We start from the raw sequence: 20,485 nt of genomic DNA on the forward strand, positions 1-20,485 counted from the left end.
CCACAGCTGGCTTGGGAGCAGGCTGGGGGTGAGGGTGCCCTGACTCTCTTCTGTTGCCTGCAGGGCTGGAGGACCGGCCCAGCTCAGGCTCTTGGGCCACTGGTGACCAGAACAATTCCTCCTTTGACCCCAGCCGGGTAAGGAGCCTCTGTGAGGCCTGAGACCTGGGTTTCCCTTCTCCGGGATGGGGAATACATGGGAAACTGAGGCTCATGGGGGAGGCAGAGGCCAGCCTGGTCTCCTGGGCCCAGAGATGTAGGTGCCGGCCCTGACTCGGGCACTCACCGGCATGCCTGCCTCCTGGATCCCCGGTCCCCAGCCCCCTCATGGCTTCTGCCTTCACAGACCTACGGGGATGGCGCGCACTTCAGCGAGCCCCACGGCAGCCTGTCTTCGTCCACATTCCTGGGCCCCGGGCTTGGAGGTGAGTGCCCGCGTGGCCCCGCCCCCCCCATGCTACCCCGTGGTCCTCAGGGTGTGGGGCGTGAGCTCGGGGCCCCTGTGCTTTGGTGGGCTCCCCCGGCGCACAGGACGTGGGTGGCCGTGGCCTGCTGCCTGTGGGAGAGCGGGCTCGGGAGTCCTGGCAGCTCAAGGAGGCAGTCCGAGCCGGGCTGGGCGCTTCTGAGGGGGGCTGCGAAGGTCGGGACTCGAGCAGGCTCGGCTTGAGTCCCTCCCACCGGGACCCAGGCGAGGACGGTCCCTTCCGGAGCCTTGTCCTGACTGCGAGACCGGGACCCTCACAGCATTTTCCATGTGGCACGTGGTAAGGCCTTGCCTGGCTCCCGGGCCCTGGCAGCCTCCCCCACCTGCAGACGGGCACGTGAGGCCTGGCACAAAGGGACCCGCCAGGGCACCGTGGCTTGTGGGGGCGCGTGAGTGCGTGCTCGTGAGGACCCTGGGACCGGGTGCACGGCGGGAGCTGGGCTGTGCGTGGCACCAGGGACAGCCTGTGTGGTGGGAGTTTGGGCCCATTTCCCAGACCAGCAGGGTGAGGGCCCGTCCTGTGTGTGGCTTGGGGCGGTCTGTGCCCCTGCAGGGTCTGCTTCCTTCTGCCTGTTCCTTCCTCCTGCTGCTTCCTGATGTGCGTTGTTTCCCACGGCTGGGCCTGGTCAGCAGAGCCCAGAGCCCAGCTGGGTCCCAGGCCTGCCATGTGGCGCCCAGGCCTGCCCGGTGAACTGGCGGCGAGGTGGGCACAGTGCAGACCTCCCTGGGAGCTCCCGCTGCTGTGCAGGCCCGGCGCACGGATTCCAGTCCCTGCTCTGTGCCCACCGGGCTCACGGGCGACACCGGGTTCTCTCACGGAACCTCTATTTCCTTGCTGCCCTGCTGACCCCTGGAGGAAGGAAGCACCAACCCCCCCCCCCCCCCAGCGCCTCTGCCACCGCTGTTCACTCTCTGGACAGGGCAGCCCTCCTCTGGCCTCTAGGCCTTGGTTGTCCTTCCATGCGCCCAGCATTGCCTGCCCCGAGGGTTCATGGGATGCAGGACTGGGGGCACCTTCTGTGGAGCTTCCCACCACCCCCCCCATCCACCAACAACACCAGTTCCGAAGAGCTTAGCCAAAATTGTAACTTCCCGGTAAAGAAGCTGGGGGACTTTCTTCCCTAGTTTGGCAGTAATTTTGGGCAGATGGCCGAGCATCTCACCGAGGCTGCTGACAGTCCCCCTCCGGGGACACCAGGACCCGGCTGGGTCCTGATTGAGCCAGGGACTCTGCTTCAGGGGAGGCCAGACCCAGGCGCCCGTCTACACTGGGGCTGCTGGGCAGGATCCGTCCCCACAGGCCCCTTCTCACCCAGGGGTGTCACGTGCTTGTTGAGCTAGCCGCTGGCTGGGTGTGAACCTCACAGGTCCACAGGACCCCAGCCTGTCCCTGGAACCCGGCCGCCTGGGGACAGATGCCTCCCGACTGTGAGTGGAGGAAGGGGGGCCAGTGCCTGTCGCTGCTGTACCACCTCGCGGGATGTATGGGGACCCTGGTGGTTTGCTGAGCCTCCTGAAGGCTCTCCTGGGGCAGTGTCTGTCCTGACTCTTGCTTGTGTTCCGGGCTGACGGGGAGACCAGCATCTCAGAGGGCTTCTCTCGTGTTGCGCACGGAGGAGTGCTCACCGTATGCTGGCGTGAGCCCGGTGCCGGGGCAGTCTGTTGGGACACGCTGTCCCTGGTGTCGGCCCCCAGCAAGTCTTTCCCCCTCCAGGAAAGGGCAGCGAGCGGAGTGCGTACACCACCTTCGGGAGAGACGCGGGGGTTGGCGGCTTGAGTCAGGTGAGGCCCGCGCTGGAGGCCAGGGTCCCGGGTCTGCTGATCCTTCTGACCCCGGAGCGGGGGCTGTGGTCGTTGGTCTGCCCAGCTGCCTTTCCCCTTGGGATTGTCGTCCCGACCGCAGCAGGCTCCCTGGGCCAGGCCATCGGCTGGTTGTGAACGGGGCAGGTGGGTTGCTTGGGAGGCCGTGGCCCCCATGCCACAGTTCCTAGACCTGGGGCCCAGGCTGCGGGTCACCATGCACAGTGTGGCGGAGGCTGAGAGACATGGGCCCACTCCTGAGTGGCAGGCGGGGACACGGAGCCAGCCTAGTAGCTCTGAGGCCCTGCCCCCCACTGCCCCTGCTGGTCCTAGGTGCCCCCTGCCTGCCCTCCCAGGCAGCCCACCCCGTGGGCGCCCAGCACAGGTGAAAGTCTCCCCATGCTGGTCCAGCTGGGATGCTGTGGGGGCAGGTGGACAGCAGCCGGCCGCCGTGGCCCCTGCCTACACCTCCTCGGTGCTGGACCTCATGCCAGGGCATGCCACCCGTTCGCACGCCGTGCCCTCCCATAGGAACACGGCACTTGTGACGGCTGAACGCCAGCCAGGCCCAGGCCACCCTGTCTGTGTCCGTGGCACCTGTGCCCATTCTGCAGACCGGAAGCCTGAGGCGGGGGACTGCCCTTGGCTTGGACCGCAGTATCTGCCCTTGAGGAAAGGAGGCGTGTTTCAAACTAAGATCTGCAAAGCTAAACTGTCTACTTTAAAAAAAAAAAAAAAAAAGGCTGAGCGTGGAGTGAGCCCAGCGGTTTTCTGTAGCGCCTGGACACGGGCCTTGTACACTGAGCCCCTTGAGTGGGGCTGTGGGCTTGTGGCAACAGTCTTGCTTCTCTGCCTTCATTCAGAAGAACCGTGCGGCTTGTGGTCCGTCACGTCTCAGAGGCACGTCCGAGCGGGGCAGGCAGGGAGCTCCCGCCGAGGGTCCCTGTTGCCCTCACGAGGGTCCGAGTGGGGCCCCACACTGGTGTGTGCACCGGCAGGACAGGCCTGGGAGTGGGGCCGGGTGCCCGCCCGCCGCCCTGACAGCCGCCCCCTCTCGCCCCCCAGGCCAGCTTCCCACCCAGCGAGCTGGCCCTCGGCAGCCCCGGGCCGCTGTCCCCTTCAGGCCCCAAGGCCGGCGTCCAGTACTACTCCTACCCCGGCCATGCTCGGCGCAGAGCCGCGGAAGGTGGACTGGGTGAGTGGGGCGGGCGGGGCGCACGTGCGGGGGACGGTCTCCCGCGGAAGTAGCAGGTCGGGGTCCTGTGGCCCGGAACCTGGGTGGTGTGTGCCCGGCTCAGCGGGGGCTATTAGCTCTGGACGCCGTCTCGCCCACGGGAGGCTCATGGCCTTCTCACGCTTGAGAACGCCCCGCCAGCACCTCCGGCTGCACTGGGGGTGTCTTAATCGGCAGCGTTCCCCACAACACACAAACATGTAGAAACATGCTCTGTGGCCCTTGAGGAGGACTCTTGGTTCCAGAACAAGAGGCGAGGCCTTGCCCGGTCTCCCTCCACTGGACCACGCGTGTTGGTGTCCAAGCGGCCGCGGAAGCCCAGCGGGTTGAGACTTAGGGACCCTGAGTCGAGCGAGGAGGGAAACCGCCAAGCCCAGGACCCACACCGGGGAGGCGTGACTGTGGAAGCGCAGGGAGGGGCCCCCTGCAGATCCCTCACCCGAGCTCTGCCCTCTGCCCTGTGCACATGGGTCTGCGACCGCATTCGGTCGTGTCGTTAGTAGGAGGTTCGGGGGTCTCTTATTCCCCACCCCTCCCCTCCGTGCCCCTGGCTGGGTGGGGTGGGGGCCCGGCAGGCCCGGCGGGCTCACTCTTTGCTCTGCACAGACTCACAGCCCAAGAAGGTCCGGAAGGTGCCGCCGGGTCTCCCGTCCTCGGTAAGTTGAGTGGCCCACAGACCCAGGGTCCAGACTCGGGGCCCTCTCCGCAGGGGGTGCACAGCGTGGCCGTGCAGGGAGGCGCTGGGCTGTGTGTGACTTCTCCCGGGGCTGTGGCTCTGACCTAGCCAGCGACGAGGGCCTCTGGGAAGTTCTTCCTTGGGTCTAGCTCAGATCCCTGTTTTAAGAGGGCCCAATGTTCTCTGTGGCCGAGGCACCTTGGGAACGGTGTGATGGGCCCCTGGGAGCGGGAGTGGGTTGGAGGCGCCTTGGGGGTCCAGTTCATGAGGTCCCCACCCCCGCTGCCCTTGGTTCTCGGCCCGGAGGGGCTTAGCACACCACACTCCGGTGATGGAGTCACTGGGGACAAAGGCTGTTTGCTGGGGTCCCTGGCCCAGCCGCCCTCTCTGCCTGGCTCCCGTGCTGCCCCCCGTGGGCTGACCCACACTGACACCCCCTCCCCCCGGGCTGACCGCAGTTCAGGGGCGGGGCGGGTACCCTGCAGCCCGGAAGTGCGGGTCGGGCTCTTTGAAGATTTGCTGCATGACGTCATCAACCCCCTGCTTCCCCGATCTGAGCCACCAGCCCAGTCCCCTGGAGCATCAGAGCTGAGCCCCCCCAGACCTCCCCGCTTCTGCTCCTGGGACTCGTCTGCCACCTTGCGGGCCTGCTGTTCCTCCAGGCCCGGCCTCTGCACCCCCACGTCTCCTGGGGTCAGGGCTGGGGCCCTGGGGGGTTCTAGAACGGGGGAACGGGGAAGACGCAGGGCTGAGGGCATCAGAGCTGGGCTCGGACGGGTCGGGAGGAGTTGGCCGGTTGCAGGAGGGGACAATGTCCTTGGTCGGGGGTCCAGTCTGCAGAGGCCTCGGGAGCCACACGCTTGAACTTGGTGCAGGGGCGGGATGGGAGGTGGAGGGTAGAGCAGGAGAAGACCCCCCCCGCCACCTCCGGTGCTGGCCAGGGGAAGCGTTAGAACCCACAGAGTGAGGGGCTGGTGGCTGGAGGGCAAGGCTGGGGACGGGTCCCCCATCGCACTTGGGCCCCTCCTGCCTGACCGCCCCTGCCTGTCTGCAGGTGTACCCGTCCAGCTCAGGTGAGGACTACGGCAGGGACAGCACCGCCTATGCACCTGCCAAGGCCCCCAGCAGCGCCTATCCCCCTCACTTTTACATGGCAGGTGCGTGGGGGCTCACACCTGAGACGGTTGGGGCTGCGGGTCCCCTGGCCGCCTCTCACCGTGTGCACCTCCACAGATGGCAGCCTGCACCCCGCGGCCGAGCTCTGGAGCCCCTCCGGCCAGGCGGGCTTTGGGCCGGTGCTGGGCGGGGCCTCCTCGCCCCTGCCCCTCCCACCAGGCGGTGGCAGCTCTGTCGGGGGCACCGCGGGCTTTGGCAGCCTGCACCAGCACGAGCGCATGGTAGGTCTGCGGGACGGGCAGGGGTGGGTGGGCAGCACCCTCAGCGGACCCCCGTGACCCCGTTCCCCCCACAGGGCTACCAGCTGCACGGGACGGAGGTGAACGGCGGGCTCCCGGCGGCGTCCGGCTTCTCCTCGGCCCCCGCGGCCGCCTATGGCGGCGTCTCCAGCCACACGCCCCCCGTCAGCGGGGCCGACAGTCTCCTGGGTACCGACCCCTTTGCCCCGCTTCCGGATGGGGCCCCTCCATGCTCGAAGCCTGGCTGGGTGCGGGGGTCGGGCCCTCATCATTCCGTCCTTCCCCTCCTGGGCCTGCCTGCATCAGGCCCCGCGGGCCACATCCAGTGTCTGGAAATGGGCCTTTGAAGGACGGGTCCCCATTCTTCCGTCTGGGGGAGCAGATTCTCCAGGGGAAATCGCTCACTTGGGTCCTGCCGCCCGCCCGCCTGTCCCTAAAGCCGCCGTGGTGGCAGGGGGCAGGACTCCAGGCCATTCCCAGCTGGAATGGGGGTGCCCAGTGCTGGGTGAGGGCGTCCACGCTAGGCAGCTGGGGCACCGGCATCCGAGCTGGGCCCGGGGCCGGGGGAGGTCCTGTCCCTGATCTCGGTTTCCGCTCTCTCCACCCCCCCACCCCAGGCTCCCGCGGGACCACTGCTGGCAGCTCTGGGGATGCCCTTGGGAAGGCATTGGCCTCGGTGAGGCGTGGGACATGGGGTGGCCGGGGGTGGCTGGGCTGGCAAGTGCCCCAGGCTGGCGCCTGACCCCGTCTGGTGGCCCTGTCTTCTCATCCCTGTTGCAGATCTACTCCCCGGATCACTCAAGCAATAACTTCTCCTCCAGCCCCTCGACCCCCGTGGGCTCCCCCCAGGGTCTCGCAGGTCTGTGGGGGGGTTGCTGGGGAGCAATGGGGGCTGCATGAGGCCTGCAGCCCTGGGTGTATGGAGAGCTGGGCACACCCCTGGCCTCGGGGCTCCGGTTCCCGCGGGCATCCGGAAGGCTCTCCGGAGCGGGTTCTCCGGTCCAGTCTACGTTGTACGAACAGTCAGGGACGGGGCGGGGAGTCCAGGAGCCCGAGGAACGGGCCGGACCCCTCCCGGGCTCCCACGCGCGGACAGGTTGCCGTTTGTTCCCCCAGGGTCTGGTGGGCACCAGTGGCGGGCCCTGGTTTCGGCTTTGCTAAGGGGCTGGTCATCCTGTCCCCGAGGGGACCTTCCTGGGGGTCAGCCTGTGGTCAGGTTCCTGGAAGGCCGCGTGGTTCTATTAGAAAGCCTGCAGCGGGGGTTCTCAGGGACCCTCGCCTTGCTGAGCGCGTGCAGGGCCCCTGGGGCGGACCACCGGTACGGCAGGCCGGTCCCTGGGGCGCCTGCTCTATGTGCTACTGGGCTGCTTTCCCCGTGGGGTGAGGGTTCTGGAGAAAGGAACCCGTCTGCTGGGTGGGTTCCCAGGAACAGCCTGGCTGGCCCGGCGGGCATGGGGGCCACCATATGGCCCGCCCGGGCTTCGCAGACCGTGCGGCCTCTGAGTCGGGCCACTTGGATACGCAGCCCGCAGGGCCCCGCTGACACGCCGCCTACCCCTTTCAGGGACATCGCAGTGGCCCCGGCCAGGAGCCCCCGGTGCCTTATCGCCTAGCTACGACGGGGGTCTCCACAGCCTGGTGAGCTTCCCGGGCTGGGTGGACGCTGTCCCTCATGGGCACGTGTGGCCAGGGGAGGGCGCGGTACATGTGGACCTTGGGCCGGGGGGGTGGGCCGTGAGGGCAGCTCAGCATGTCTGCTGTGGCCAGCGTACAGGGCTTGGAAGCCGTGTCCCCGGAGAGCCGCTCGGGCCCTGTGACCAGTGGGATTTGCACGACGGGGGTCCCCTTGGCAGGTCACTTGTGGGGCACATGGCCTCGCTAGCCAACGAAGGCTCAGGTTGTGTGCCGGACCCCAGGGCCAAGCAGCGTCCCAGGGGCCTGCACCCTTGACCGCTGCCCCTCCCCTGCCCGCAGCAGAACAAGATGGAGGACCGCCTGGACGAGGCCATCCACGTGCTGCGTAGCCACGCAGTGGGCGCCTCGGCGGACGTCCACGGGCTGCTGCCCAGCCACGGGGCTCTGGCTTCGGGCTTTACTGGCCCCGTCATGCCGCTGGGGGGCCGACACACAGGCCTGGTGAGTGCTGTTTGGGGGCAGGCTGGGCAGGGGGTCAGAGTGGGCAGGCCCTGACCGCCGAGCCCACTCCTCTGTCCGCAGGTGGGAGGCGGCCCCTCGGAAGACAGCCTCGCGGGCAGCAGCAGCCTCCTGCACAACCACGTGGCCCTCCCCGGCCAGCCCGGCGCCCTCCCTGAGCTCGCTCGGCCACCGGACTCCTACAGCGGTGAGCCTCGGTGTGGGGGCCCGGGAAGGGGTGGCCGGCTCAGGGCACTGGGCTAGGCCAGGGCACGCTCCCTGTCAGGCACTGGGCTGGGGCCCCTCACCGCACGCAGTGTCCCCTCCACCCGGCACCGGCACCGGGAACCCCTTCGGGAGGGCAGTGGCCGGTTCCTTCCTGGAGGGGTGGAGCCCGGGCACTTCTCGTGGTCGGCGTCAGCCCTGTGCTTGGGGCCTGTGTGGGCCCTGGGCAGTAAACCAGGAGTTAATCAGAAACTCCATCCCCGGGGGGGGTGAGCAGCCGTGGACTAAACGCAGAAGGAGGGATGCTGGGAGCAAGCGGGGGGGCACAGGGTGCTCGTAGCTTTAGAGACGGCCGGCAAGGTCGTGACACTTGAGCCGAGCAAGGAGGGGAAGCAGACCGGTGCTTGGGAGATGCATGTGCCAAAGCCCCTGGGCAAGACCATGCCTGGTGTGCTGAAGTCGTGAGGAGCCCTGTGTTGGCTAAGAGGGAGGTGGTGAGGTCAGGGAGGTGACAGGGCAAGTCGTGCAGGTCCTGACCCGTGGACATGGGAGGACCTGGGCTTTGACCCAAGGGACCTGGGAGCCTTGGAGGGCTCAGGCAGGGTCAGGAGCTGCCAGACCCAGTGCCCACAGGCGCCCTCTGGCGGCAGCTGAGGATGATGGGGGACCGCTGAAGCCGCAGGGGGGAGTGGATGGTGCTGGTCCGGGAAGTGGGGTGCGTTCTGGGTTCCCAAGGCAGAGAGCCCACAGGAATGCAGCTGTGGAGGCCATTTTGGGATGCAGGTCTGGGGTTCAGGGAGCCTGCTGACCGCTGGGCGCCAGGTGGAGTCCAGAGCCAGGGCAGGCTCCCCAGGCAGAGCAGGCGGAGCAGAGCCCCAGCCTGAGCACGGTGTGGAGGTGGGGGGGGGGGGCAGGCGCGTCAGGTGCTGGCGTTGAGAAGCCACGCTGCAGCAACGTGGGGTCAGGGTCGTGGCCAGCGGCCGTGGGCTGTGGACTTTTCTGGGGAAATACCGAGGAGGTGACCGCACTTCGCACAAGGCTGCAGGGAGGTAGTGGTGATGGGCCCGTGAGGGTCTCGTGGCGGCCAGTCCCAGGCGCGGGGACGTGGACTCTGCCACGGTGCGGGCAACCACGGCCTGAGACGATGCCGGGACTGGGCACCGCCTGGTGTCCCAAGCCCCCAGGAACACCCCACACCTCCCACATTAGGGCAGGTTCTCTTGTCTGGCGCAGGGGCCCTGGCCGGCCTCCGCACACCCCCTCAAAGCCAGCCTGAGTGTGACAGACGGCCATGCTGTGTATTTCTTGATTTTTTTTTTTTTTTAAGATTTTATTTATTTATTTGACAGAGAGAAATCACAAGTAGATGGAGAGGCAGGCAGAGAGAGAGAGAGAGAGAGAGGGAAGCAGGCACCCCGCCGAGCAGAGAGCCCGATGCGGGACTCGATCCCAGGACTCTGAGATCATGACCTGAGCCGAAGGCAGCGGTTTAACCCACTGAGCCACCCAGGCGCCCCTATTTCTTGATTTTTTTATGACTTTTATCACACAGGGCATTTCTCTGGGACACTTAAAAGTCGCCACGATTTGGGGTGGGGGGGTGACTGGGGTGCAGCTTGACCCCTCACAGCACCTGGTGCGCCCTGACGTTTGTGCTGTGGGGCCGGCATTCCCTGAGCTGAGTCCCTTATCCCAGCTTCTCCCCTTCCCCTTGCCTGCTCTCCTCCCCCCTGCGTCCGGCTCTGCCCTCCTCTCCTCTCCCCTGCCCTCCTCTCTCCGCCACTACCCTTCTCTGCTCTTGCTCCTGTCCCATCTCTTCCTTTCCCCCCTGCTACCCTTCCCTGTCCTGCCCTCCCCTCCTCTCCCCTGCCCTCCGCTGTCCTGCCCCCCTCCTCCCCCCCACTACCCTGCTCTGTCCTGCCCTGCCCTCCCAGTCATCTTTGGCTGAGCCCAGGCCCCGTTCCCGGTGTGTCTTGTGCTGTCACTGTCGAGTTCCCCGCTGTGTGCCTTCACACCCTGTGTTCTGTTACATGGCCTTGGGCTTTTCTGAAACTGGCCTTGGCTGGCGTGTTCACGTTGGCAGCAAGGGCCACCTTGCTGCCGGGGGCTCAGGATGGGCCCTGATCTGGGACGTTAGATCGTTCCAACTTTCTACTCTTGGAGTAGGTGCTTTCTGGAACGATGTGTAGTGTGTCTCCAGCATGTGCACAGGAGCTTCTCGGGTGTAATTCCAGGTTGTGGGGTTTGGGGGTCTGTGTGGATCTACCCTCTCCCGATGACACCAGACTGTCCCGACTTGCCTCCCATGGGCAGTGCCCCTGATGCTGGGCCCTGTCGCTTTGCCTGGCTTCCCCACTTGCCGAATCTCGGTTTGCATTTCCATGGACGGCTGGTGCTGTGAAGCAGATGGCCACTTCCTTGTCTACGCATCGCCCATCTGGGAGCTTTCTGTTTTCCTCTTGAGCTCCTGGTCCTTTTCGTGGTCATTCGTGGGAGTTCTTTTCACCTTCCTTGGTTTTTACCAGACACGTGATTTTTTTTTTTTTTTAAAGATTTTGTTTATTTGAGGGAGCCAGCGAGCACGAGAAGGGGGAGGGTCAGAAGGAGAGGCTGACTCTGCGCTGAGCGGGGAGCCCCATGTGGGACTTGATCCCCGGACTCCGGGATCGTGACCTGAGCCAAAGGCAGTTGCTTTAGCAGCTGAGCCCCCCAGGAGCTCCGAACCCGTCTTTTCTATCCTGCGGCGTATGTTCTCTTCTTGGTGGGATCCTGGTAACCAGAGATTCTCAGTTAGGCTATAGTCCAGTTTATCAGTGTTTTTCTTGTTTTTGTTTTTTTCAAGAACAGCTCATTCAGGATTGTAGGAGGTGGTCCTCCCCTCTGAACCACAGCGGGATTTCCAGGCACTTTATTCTGAAGGTTTTCAGATCCTCCTCTGTTGGAACTGGTGATTGTGTGGTGTGAGATAGGGACCTGATTCTAGGTGTGTTTGCTGCTTTATTGTTGGGTTGTTTTTTTAAGATTTTTTTTTATTTGATAGCACAAGCAGGGGAAGAGGCAGAGAGAGAGAGAGAGAAGCAGGCTCCCTGCTGTGCAAGGAGCCTTGTGCCGGGCTCGATCCCAGGACCCGGGATCATGACCTGAGCTGAAGGCAGAGGCTTAACCCCTGAGCCACCCAGACGCCCTGGGCCTTTTTTTTTTCTTTTTCTTTTTGTTTTTTTGCATACGAAGGCCTGGCTTTCCCCAGAGACCTCACTCTGCCTCCCAGGAGGGCAGCCAGCATGTGTCGGGCAGCCCGGGGCAGTGCGAAGATGCTAAGCCCAGGCCCGTTGCAGGACTCGCGCGCGTCGGGGCGGTCTCGGGCGCCGGGGAGATCAAACGGGAGGAGAAGGAGGACGAGGAGAACACGTCAGCGGCCGACAACTCGGAGGAGGAGAAGAAGGAGCTGAAGCCCCCGCGGCCTCGGACCAGGTGCCCGCCTCCCCGCAGCTCCCCGCAGCCCGCCCGTCAGGACGCACGCACACGCATGCAGACACGCACACGACCCCCGGAGCCCCCGGCCGCCCCAACCCCCGTCAGGACGCACAGACACGCACACAGTGCCCCCCCCCGCAGCCCCCGGCCGCCCCGCAGCCCCTGCCGCCCCGCCCGTCGGGACGCACGCACACGCACGCAGACACCCACACGGCGCCCACCGCGCGAGGCTGTCGGCGGGTCCCCCGCCTGTCCCCCCGCCTCACTGTCTCCCTCTGGCCCCCCGGGCCCGCCCCATAGCCCGGACGAGGACGAGGACGACCTTCTCCCCCCAGAGCAGAAGGCTGAGCGGGAGAAGGAGCGCCGGGTGGCCAATAACGCGCGCGAGCGGCTGCGGGTCCGAGACATCAATGAGGCTTTTAAGGAGCTGGGGCGCATGTGTCAGCTGCACCTCAACAGTGAGAAGCCCCAGACCAAACTGCTCATCCTGCACCAGGCCGTGTCGGTCATCCTGAACCTGGAGCAGCAGGTGCGAGGTCAGTGGGGGCGCCGCTCCCTCCCCCGCCACTGCTGCCGTGCTCGCCCCCCTTCCTGGAGTCAGTCTCCCCTGCTGCGCCTGTCCCCCTCCTTGCTGTGACTTCCCCCTGCAGTGACCGCCTTGCCCGCTGTGACTGTGCCTCTCCCTGCAGTGACTGTCCTGCCCTGCTGTCAGCTCCCCCACCGCGGTCGCTGTTCCCTCTCTGACCACAGGGCTGTCTAGCCTGGCCCCAGTGTCCCCTCTGGAAATGGGAGGTTGCTACTCTTGGGAGCCGTGGCTCTGCAGACCTGGGCACTTTGGCTCTGAATTCCATCCTGGACCCCAGGGAGCCCTGCCCGCCCCAGCCCTCCTTTCTCAGGGAGGCTGTAGTCTTCTGGCTGAGGCCCCTGTGGCCAGGGCCAGAGGTGACTGTCGCTGCAAACAGACACATCCTTGCGGGGCGCTCCAGCCTATCAGCCCCCATCCCCTGGTGAAAGCCAGGAAGGCCCTCATGTGACTGGGCTCCCCAGTTCAGCTGCTTCCTTAACGCGCCAACCACCCACGCCTCCATGCCCTTTAACCCTTTCTCTCCTGCAGCGCTGTCGCTTGGACCGGAGCTGGGGCCCTTGCCCCACCCACACCCCACCCCACCCCCGGCCTGCTGTCCCCTCTGCTCTGAGGGTTCCGTGTTTCCGTGGTGGTGTGGGCACCCCGCCGTGTCCCCCGCGCCCACCTCTCTGCTCTCTGCCTCTCGAGCTCCCTCCAGCCCAGCCCACCCGCCCCTCCGCTTCCATGGCAGCCCCTCCTACCTCGCACTTGCTGCCCAAGCCCCGGACGGCTGCGACCTTGGGGTCTTTTCTCCCCCACAAAGCCTCCCAGTTGGGACTTGAGGGAAGAAAGGGGACCAAGGGGTGCACCAGCCTCAGGCCTGTCAGTTTGGTCTGCGCGCTTGTCCTGGGGTCGGGGGCCACCGCCACCTGGCAGGATCTGCTCAGGCCCAGGGGCAGGTGGGCGGACGGGCGGACAGGGGCGTAGCCCCCTCCCATACTGTGGGAGCAGGATAGGGCCCCTAGGCGCTGCTCATGTGCAGGTGTTTGGGCTCGTTTTCTGCCCGTGGGACGCACACCAGGGCCAAGCCTCATCCACCCAGCTTCCCGTCCCTGAGGCCAGGCGAGGCCAGTGTCCCGCTGAGGACACAGAGTGAAGTTGCTGGGCAGAGCCACGTGGCTAATGCTTCGCAGGACTTGAACCAGGGTTCAGCCCTCGTGGCCCGGCGTCTGAGCCGTTCAGCCGTCCTTTGTGTGATGGGGGCCGGTGCAGAGTCGGCGCTCAGTCACCGCTCTGCTGGGACACAGGGCATTCGTGGTAGCGATGGCTGGGCCAGGGTCTTTGCCCTCTCCCGCCCACACTGGTCTGCATGGCCTAGCCCTCACACAGCCCCGCCAGCAAGTGCGCTGAGCCGGGAAGGTGGTACCAGGAGGGGCAGGGGGCGTGGGGTGCCCCCAGCTCCCCGCAGATGGCCTGATGGGGGCTCAGGGCTCCCCCTCCATCCCCTGGGAACGCCCCTGCGCTGGTCTCCTTGGGGCATCAGTACACACACAGCCTCGCCTGCGGCCGGGTCCCAGGTGCGCACACAGGCTCGGAGCTCCGAGCCCGGGGGAGCACGCGGTCACGGACATGCACACACACGGACACACACACACACACATGCACGCACACTGCCCGCGGGCACGCGCCCGCCCGTCCCGGCCCGGCTCCTCGCTAACGGAGGCCCTGGTGCTGTGACCCAGCAGTACGGAGGAGGTGCTGTCCCTGGAGGAGAAAGACCTGAGGGACCGGGAGAGGCGCATGGCCAATAACGCGCGGGAACGGGTGCGCGTGCGGGACATTAACGAGGCCTTCCGGGAGCTGGGCCGCATGTGCCAGCTGCACCTCAAGTCGGACAAGGCGCAGACCAAGCTGCTCATCCTGCAGCAGGCCGTGCAGGTCATCCTGGGCCTGGAGCAGCAGGTGCGAGGTAGGCTCCCGGGCCGCCGGCCCCGCCCCCCGCCCGCCGGCCCCGCCCCTCGGCCCGCCGGCCCCGCCCCGTGGGCTGCCCGCGCGCAGGCAGCGGGACGCTCGCCTCCCCGACGGCGCTCCGCTCTCCAGGGCCCCGCGCCCGCAGGCTCCCGCAGGGACCCTGTCCCACATGGCTCTCCCCTCCCCCCAGAGCGTAACCTGAACCCCAAAGCGGCTTGCTTGAAGCGACGAGAAGAGGAGAAGGTGTCGGGCGTGGTCGGAGATCCCCAGATGGTGCTTTCGGCCGCTCACCCGGGCCTGGGCGAGGCCCACAACCCCGCGGGACACCTGTGAGGAGGGGGCGCTGCCCGGGGCCAGCGACCCGGCCCGGTCCCCGCCGGCAGCACGGCCTCCACCCTGGGCCTCCCCGTCCCGACGCTTGGGGGCGGCCCCGATGGATCCTGAAACCGAGGCCTGGGCCCGAAGGGGCAGTTTTGTTTTGTTTTGTTTGTAAACAAAACCGGGAAGCAAGCGAGATGAACACTTTGTCCGAAAAGAGGAAAAAAATGCCTTAAGTAGAAAACGCGGGAGAGTCGGAACCTGCTCTTGCGGGAGGGAGAAGCGGGGCGGGCTCGCTCTCCTGCAGCCGTGAATCGTGCCTACGCCTGACCTGTGTCTTAAGGAAAATAAAGAACGTTAGTTAGATTTTTTTTAATGTCTTAGAAAATTAGCAGGGAGGATGCTTTTGGTCTTTTTTTTTTTTAAGCTTTTTTGCATATGTTTTGTAAGCAACAATTTTGTATAAAAGTTTCGTGTCTCTTGCTGCTTCTGCTGCTGTTTCTAGACCTGAGCGTGGCATTTCACGGTCAACCAGGCCATTAAAAGTCATACTGAAAAGACCCACCGTGAACCTGAAAGCCCCGCCCCGGAGCCGCTGGCGCAGGAGGGATGACAGACCCGTCTGCTCCCGGCTGGTTTAGAGGGCGGGCGGTTTCCTGGCTTCTTGTAGGAGGGACATTGTGGGCCGGCCTTGCCCTGGTGGGAGTTCTCCTTGGGGAGCCCTTGCTGCGTCCTCACCCCTCCCTCGGGAAGGGGGTGGGGGGTGTCTGCAGGGCGGCAGCTCTTCTCAGCCCGCCGCCCCACACAGTCTGCAGACCTCCGCAGATGGGATTTTGTCGGACCACTGCTTCTGGGCACAGGGACCACATGACAGGAGCTTGATTGGGGGGGGGGGTTCTCCAGGCACCGCATCCTGCATTCCTTTGACCTGGGGCCCTGGCCTGTTCTCTGATCTCTGGCAGTGGACCTGCAGAGGACTCTGGGTCAGCACACCAACCCCCACCCCAAGTGACTGATCCCAAACTCTGAAAAGCTCCAGGCTTTGGCCCTGATCACCTGCAAGAGCAGAAGGGTGTGGGCCACTTGAGGCCCGGCTGCCAGGCCTCCCCACGTCCGCCACCTGCAGGGGGAACCGGCTCCACGCAGGGCTCCCCCAGGCCTAAACCAAAGGTCCCTGCAGTTGCTGGGACCCCAGACAGCTGCCCCTCCATGTATCCCCCAGGTGCAGGGTCAGGCCTCCTGGGTTCCAGGCTCCTTCCTGTAACCACCTGGTTCCTGCCACCACGAGTGTGTACATGTGCGTGTGTGTGCGCACACACATGCACACGACTTCTGGACCCCAGGTGGCCACGTTCACTTCCCCGCAACCCTCCCCCGCTGCGATCCCAGAACAGTGGGGCTGTCTGCTGCCCTCACACCGTGTGACTGGCACTCCCTGAGGCCAGGAGCTGGACACCCCAAGGCAAGCACCAGGCAGGACCTGCGGGCTGCCTCCCAAGCCCTGAGGTCACCTGGGTCCTCCCACTGATGCTGCCCACACCCCCAGACGGTTCTGGGGACAGCGAGGAGTCGTTGGCAAGGGGCCCTTCTTGGTGCCTCCCTGGTCTGTGTGGGTCTGGTGGGTGCTGCCTCAGTGTCCCTTGGTCTGCACGGAGCCACTGCCCCCCGCAACTACTACTGCACTGTTGGGAAGAGATACAAGTAAGGGAAAACCGTGCTGTGTGCCTCAAGATAACTGGTTTTCAAACAAACTTTAAGAAAAATAATTTTATAAAAGTGTCAGCACGGCTGACTGGACTCTGGGATGTGTTAAGGGCCTCTCTCGAGCGGCTCTGGAGATCTGTGCTGTGTAGCGCCGCAGCAGTTAAGTGTGACGTCATATGGCCCCACAGCTGTCCCCTGGCTCTTCCAGCTGCTGTGTGGTTCCAGCCGGGGGGGAGGGCAGGCGGAAGGGGGTGCCATGCCAGGGAGGGGTACGGCGTTCTGCAGCGCTTGTAGGCGCTGACGCCTCTGCCCTGCATGCCATCCCTGGGGCCGCTGTCACAGAGCCCCGCATGGGGACGGGGCCTGAAACCACTGGGACTGATTCTCCCGTTCTGCGGCCAGGCCCCCCAGATCCTGGCGTGGCGGGGCCATGCTCCCTTCTTGGGCTCCAGGGGAGGGTCCCTCCTGCCTCTCCCAGGTCCAGGGGCTCCAGGCATCCCCGTGCGTGCGGCCGCATCACTCAGAGCCTGTCCCGGCTACACGAGGCTACCTCCCGTGTATCTGTCACGAGGACACACCAGTCATTGGCTGCCTCCCAGCCTCCCCCTTCCTGTACGACCTCACCTGAACTGACTGTCCGTGCAAAGATCCTGTATCCAAATAAGGTCCCGTTCCCAGGACCGGGGGGACAGAACATGTGCATCTGTCTTTGGGGGACAGGCACCACGAGGTCTGACTGGGGCCACGGTGAGCAAGGCTATCAAAGCCAGAGTGATGGGAGGGGCCCGTGGCAATTCCACATTCTAGAACCAAAGCACCTCGGGTCAGGTGGGGAATCTGCACCTGAAGTAAGAGGTTCTGGGATCTGGACGCTGGGCCGGCTCATGGGGAAAGCCACTCCCCGAGAGGCTGCCGGGTAATTTTTATAATTAATGTAATACGCCAACGCCCACTGAATTACGCACATTAAGTCTGTAAATGGGATGGTGTGTCAACACCATCAAAAAAGTTTATGGGCTCCTGGGTGGCTCGGGGCAGTTGAGCTGCTGTCCTCGGCTCAAGTCATGATCCCAGCGCCCTCTCAGCAGGAAGCCTGCTTGTCCCTCTGCCCCTCCCCCGCTTGTGCAAATAAAATCTTTAAAGGTGTTTATGTTTTGTGTTTTTTTACGCTTTTATTTCTCTGTCTTCTCCACACCCAACCTGGGGCTCGAACTCAAAACCCTGAGATCAAGAGTCACATGTTCTTGCCAGTGTGCCGGCTGGTGCCCCTCAAAAAGGCTGTTTAAAGATAGATCACAAAGGTGCTAAAATCCTTCAGTGAGGCATCCCCCCGCCCCATCCCAGCAAGGATCTGCTCTATGGAAATTTCTTGAAAGAGCCTCTTGGTCTGGCTCCCGCAGGGAGCAAGGGACGGAGGAAAATGCGGTGCAAGGGACGCAGCCACGTCTTGGCAGCAGCTGCGGCATCTGGGCATGTCGAAGGGTGCAGGTCGCTGTGCTTGTCCCAGACCTTCAGCCAGCCCCTGCCAGCCCTCTGAGCCCCCCTGCTCTCGGGAAGACGACACAGCTTGGGCCTGACATGAACCCCAGGCACCCTGCCATCCTGGTCAGCCCCTCGGACACCACGCTGCACTGCGGCTTCTGGACATGGACCGCCCCATGCCCGACCCTGGAACTGGGGATGCTCGGGGAAAGGGCCTTTGCCAGTGGAACTCCAGATCCTGAGATGAGCTCGTCCTGGCATAGGATGGCAAGTCAGTGACAAGCACCCTGATGAGAGAGAGAAGCCGCATGACATAGGTGGCAATCACGGAGGCAGAGGTGGGAGGGACAGCGGGTGTGCGGCCCTGTGACACGTGCATGGGGGGCTTATGGCCTCCAAGGCAGGCAGAGCATGAAACCCTGTGGTTTCCAGTTGCCCAGCACATAGCTGTCACCAGGACCATGGGGAACACGGAGCCTGTGTGTCCTTTCTAAAGTGGTGCAACGCCCCCAATATGATGGGAGCCCCATGTCTCACTGGCGGGGCCATCAACAGGCCTGCGACTACTCCAGAACGGTTTGGCAGGCAGACACCGGGGCCTGGACACTGACCTGACCGTCCGCAGCACTTACATCTCAGTGTGAAAAAACAGGAAGCTTGGCGGTTCTGTCCACAGCTCAACACGGGGCCCCCGCTGCGTGCCAGCTGGCCCCCCACGATCCTCTCCAGGGGGATAAAGACACACATCCACTCAAAGACATGGACAGAACCACTCATGGGCCACAGCTGAGATGGCGAAACCTGGAAACAGGCAGAATGCCCTCCAGCAGGTGAGTGGTCTGCACACAGGTTCGCCCTCAGCAGGTCTCGGCTCGGCAGCGGTAGAAGAGTCAGGAAAGTGCAGATGGACCGACAGGAGACAGATGAGTGCTCGCAGGGGCCGGGAGGGGCGTGGCAAGGGTCCAGAGGAGCAGGAGGAAGGCCAGCAGGCACCCGCAGTCCTGGCACTGGGCACACACACACATCCAAACACCAAGTTGTACGTGTTCAGTCCATGCGTTTTTGCATGTCCAATATTCCTCAGTACAGTGTAAAGATTAAAAAAAAAAAAAGACTCCATAAACGGGTGAACGGATAAACAGAACCCCCCCCCTGACAACGCAGGGGAGCCTCCTTTGGCTGCAAGCCGGAGCGGGGGCCCCCACATGCTGCCCCAGGGACGGACCCTGAGCCTACAAAGCTCAGGGAGGGAACCAGACACAGAAGGCCACAGGGGGTGTGAGTCCACGTATGTGATGCGCCCAGATCAGGCTCTTCCATGGACAGGAGGGGGTCTTGTGGGGGCCGGGGGCTGGGGAGAGGCTGAGGGAGGGGGAGGAGGAGGCTTCTTTTGGAAGTGATGAAATTTTTCTGCAACTAGACAGGGTGGTGGTTGCAACAACTTTTGTGAATTTCACAGCATAAAAAAAATAAAAGGAGCTGAGTTTCCCCTAAAGACTGGATAGGAGTATCATGGGAAATCCAAGGCCCTGCTTATCCACCACCATTTTGGATAACAGGATCCTGACTACTCCTTTTTGGGGATCCTCCCCTCCCCTAGTTCCAGTCCATGTCCTCTTATGAGCATAGCGACCTCTGCCCCATTTCCACAGCAGGCCCAGGAGAACCAGCCTCAGGGCATTTTCCACAGTGGCGAAGAGGCCATCTTCCTTCAAGGGCTGCTGGAATGTTGACTTGGAGTTTCCACATGCCAAGGCTCAGAGAGAGCTCACAAGAGGGCAAGGACAACAGAGGAAGGAAGAGCTGAGAAATGCAGAGAGAGATTCGTAATAATATTGCTATGCTCCTGTGTCCAGCCGTGCCTGAAGCCATCCAACATGCCATAAAACTCCTCTCTTACACTGGTCTTCGTATTTTATGGCTTCGAAGAAAACATTCTGCCTTATGAGCTGAAGTACATTAAGCAGAAGGAGCAATGAGGCAGGGCATCAGGAACTGCTAGATCCAGGACCTGCAGCCCTCAGGCCTCTATGCCCATCTCTACTTATTGTTTAAAAGATTTTTATTTATGTATTTATTTATTTATTTATTTGAGACACAGGGCTTGATGCGGGGGCGGGGAGCATGAGCGGAGGGAGGGGCAGAGGGAGAATCTCAAGCCAACTCTGCGCGCAGCCAGGAGCCCAGCCTGGGGCTCGATCTCACCACCCTGAGATCAGGACCGGAGCTGCAACCTCGAGTCCTGCGCTTGACCGACGGAGCCAGCCAGGCGCCCCCTCCCACTCCTCAGTCTCAGTCCGCCTCCCTCCTCTCTCGGCCACCCCCCGGGCTCCGCAGCCCACAGGCTCACGCCCCGGAGCGCCCGCGAGAGCCGAGAAACAACGTCTCGTCCAGCCACAAGGCGCTCCGGGGCTCCGGGCGCGGGCTCTCGCCGTCGGGGCCAGCACCCCCGGCAGCTCCCTACCCCCGCCGCGGGGTCAGCCGCCCCGCGGGAGGCGCAGGCGCAGGGGCCCCGACAGCGCGGCGGGAGCGGAGCCCGCGCCGGCCGCCCTTCCCCCGGGCCGGCTCCCGGTGCTGCGGCCCCAGACGCGGTGGCCGCGGCTGCCCAGGGCCCGCGCGCGCCGGGGGTCGGTCCGCTGGCCGAGCCGGGCTGCGAGCGACCGCTCCGGGGGAGCGGGGGGCGCGGGCGGCCGCCCCGACGCGGCTCCCTCCGTGCGGCTCCGGCCAAGGTGCTGCCCCGCGAGGCCGCAGTTTCCTTGACGGCAAATAAAGCCTCTGCTTGCGGTAAAGACACAAAACCACCAGCCGAGCGCGGCGGCTGCAGTGACCTGCCGCAGGCCGCGCCGCGGGGCCACCCGCGCGGGACCCTCCCCGCCCCAGACCCGCCCCCTCGGGCCGCGTCCGGCGACTTCCGACCTTGCCCGGAAATGTCTGCAAGGTCTTCCGGGTCTGCGCGCGCAGCAGCCGCAGGCGCCTGTTGCCCAGCGGGGGGGGGGGGGTGCTCG

General features: G+C 64.5%; 1 protein-coding gene across 46 annotated transcripts in view; it reads left to right on the top strand.

The window, feature by feature from the left end:
• TCF3 (transcription factor 3) overlaps positions 1 to 14,778 on the top strand; it is a 30,509-nt gene extending 15,731 nt beyond the window's left edge. For 3 of the 46 annotated variants that reach the window (XM_082735892.1, XM_082735894.1, XM_082735893.1), the window contains 16 exons: positions 64 to 137; positions 346 to 424; positions 2,198 to 2,265; positions 3,349 to 3,478; positions 4,124 to 4,173; positions 5,248 to 5,350; positions 5,427 to 5,590; positions 5,665 to 5,797; positions 6,226 to 6,284; positions 6,389 to 6,467; positions 7,173 to 7,246; positions 7,586 to 7,744; positions 7,826 to 7,949; positions 11,302 to 11,437; positions 13,748 to 13,974; positions 14,167 to 14,778. In XM_082735892.1, the coding sequence (XP_082592018.1) occupies positions 64 to 137; positions 346 to 424; positions 2,198 to 2,265; positions 3,349 to 3,478; positions 4,124 to 4,173; positions 5,248 to 5,350; positions 5,427 to 5,590; positions 5,665 to 5,797; positions 6,226 to 6,284; positions 6,389 to 6,467; positions 7,173 to 7,246; positions 7,586 to 7,744; positions 7,826 to 7,949; positions 11,302 to 11,437; positions 13,748 to 13,974; positions 14,167 to 14,309 (1,802 nt within the window). In that variant the 3' untranslated portion in view covers positions 14,310 to 14,778. Of the gene's footprint in view, positions 1 to 63; positions 138 to 345; positions 425 to 2,197; positions 2,266 to 3,348; positions 3,479 to 4,123; positions 4,174 to 5,247; positions 5,351 to 5,426; positions 5,591 to 5,664; positions 5,798 to 6,225; positions 6,285 to 6,388; positions 6,468 to 7,172; positions 7,247 to 7,582; positions 7,745 to 7,825; positions 7,950 to 11,301; positions 11,438 to 11,740; positions 11,977 to 12,554; positions 13,720 to 13,747; positions 13,975 to 14,166 lie in introns of those variants that run through there. The other 43 variants (XR_014313065.1, XR_014313080.1, XR_014313066.1 and 40 more) reach the window with 31 other exon arrangements.
• Positions 14,779 to 20,485: the final 5,707 nt, after the last annotated feature.

This window comes from Mustela nivalis (genome assembly GCF_964662115.1).
Source record: "Mustela nivalis genome assembly, chromosome: 1".
Classification (NCBI taxonomy): Eukaryota; Metazoa; Chordata; class Mammalia; order Carnivora; family Mustelidae; genus Mustela; species Mustela nivalis.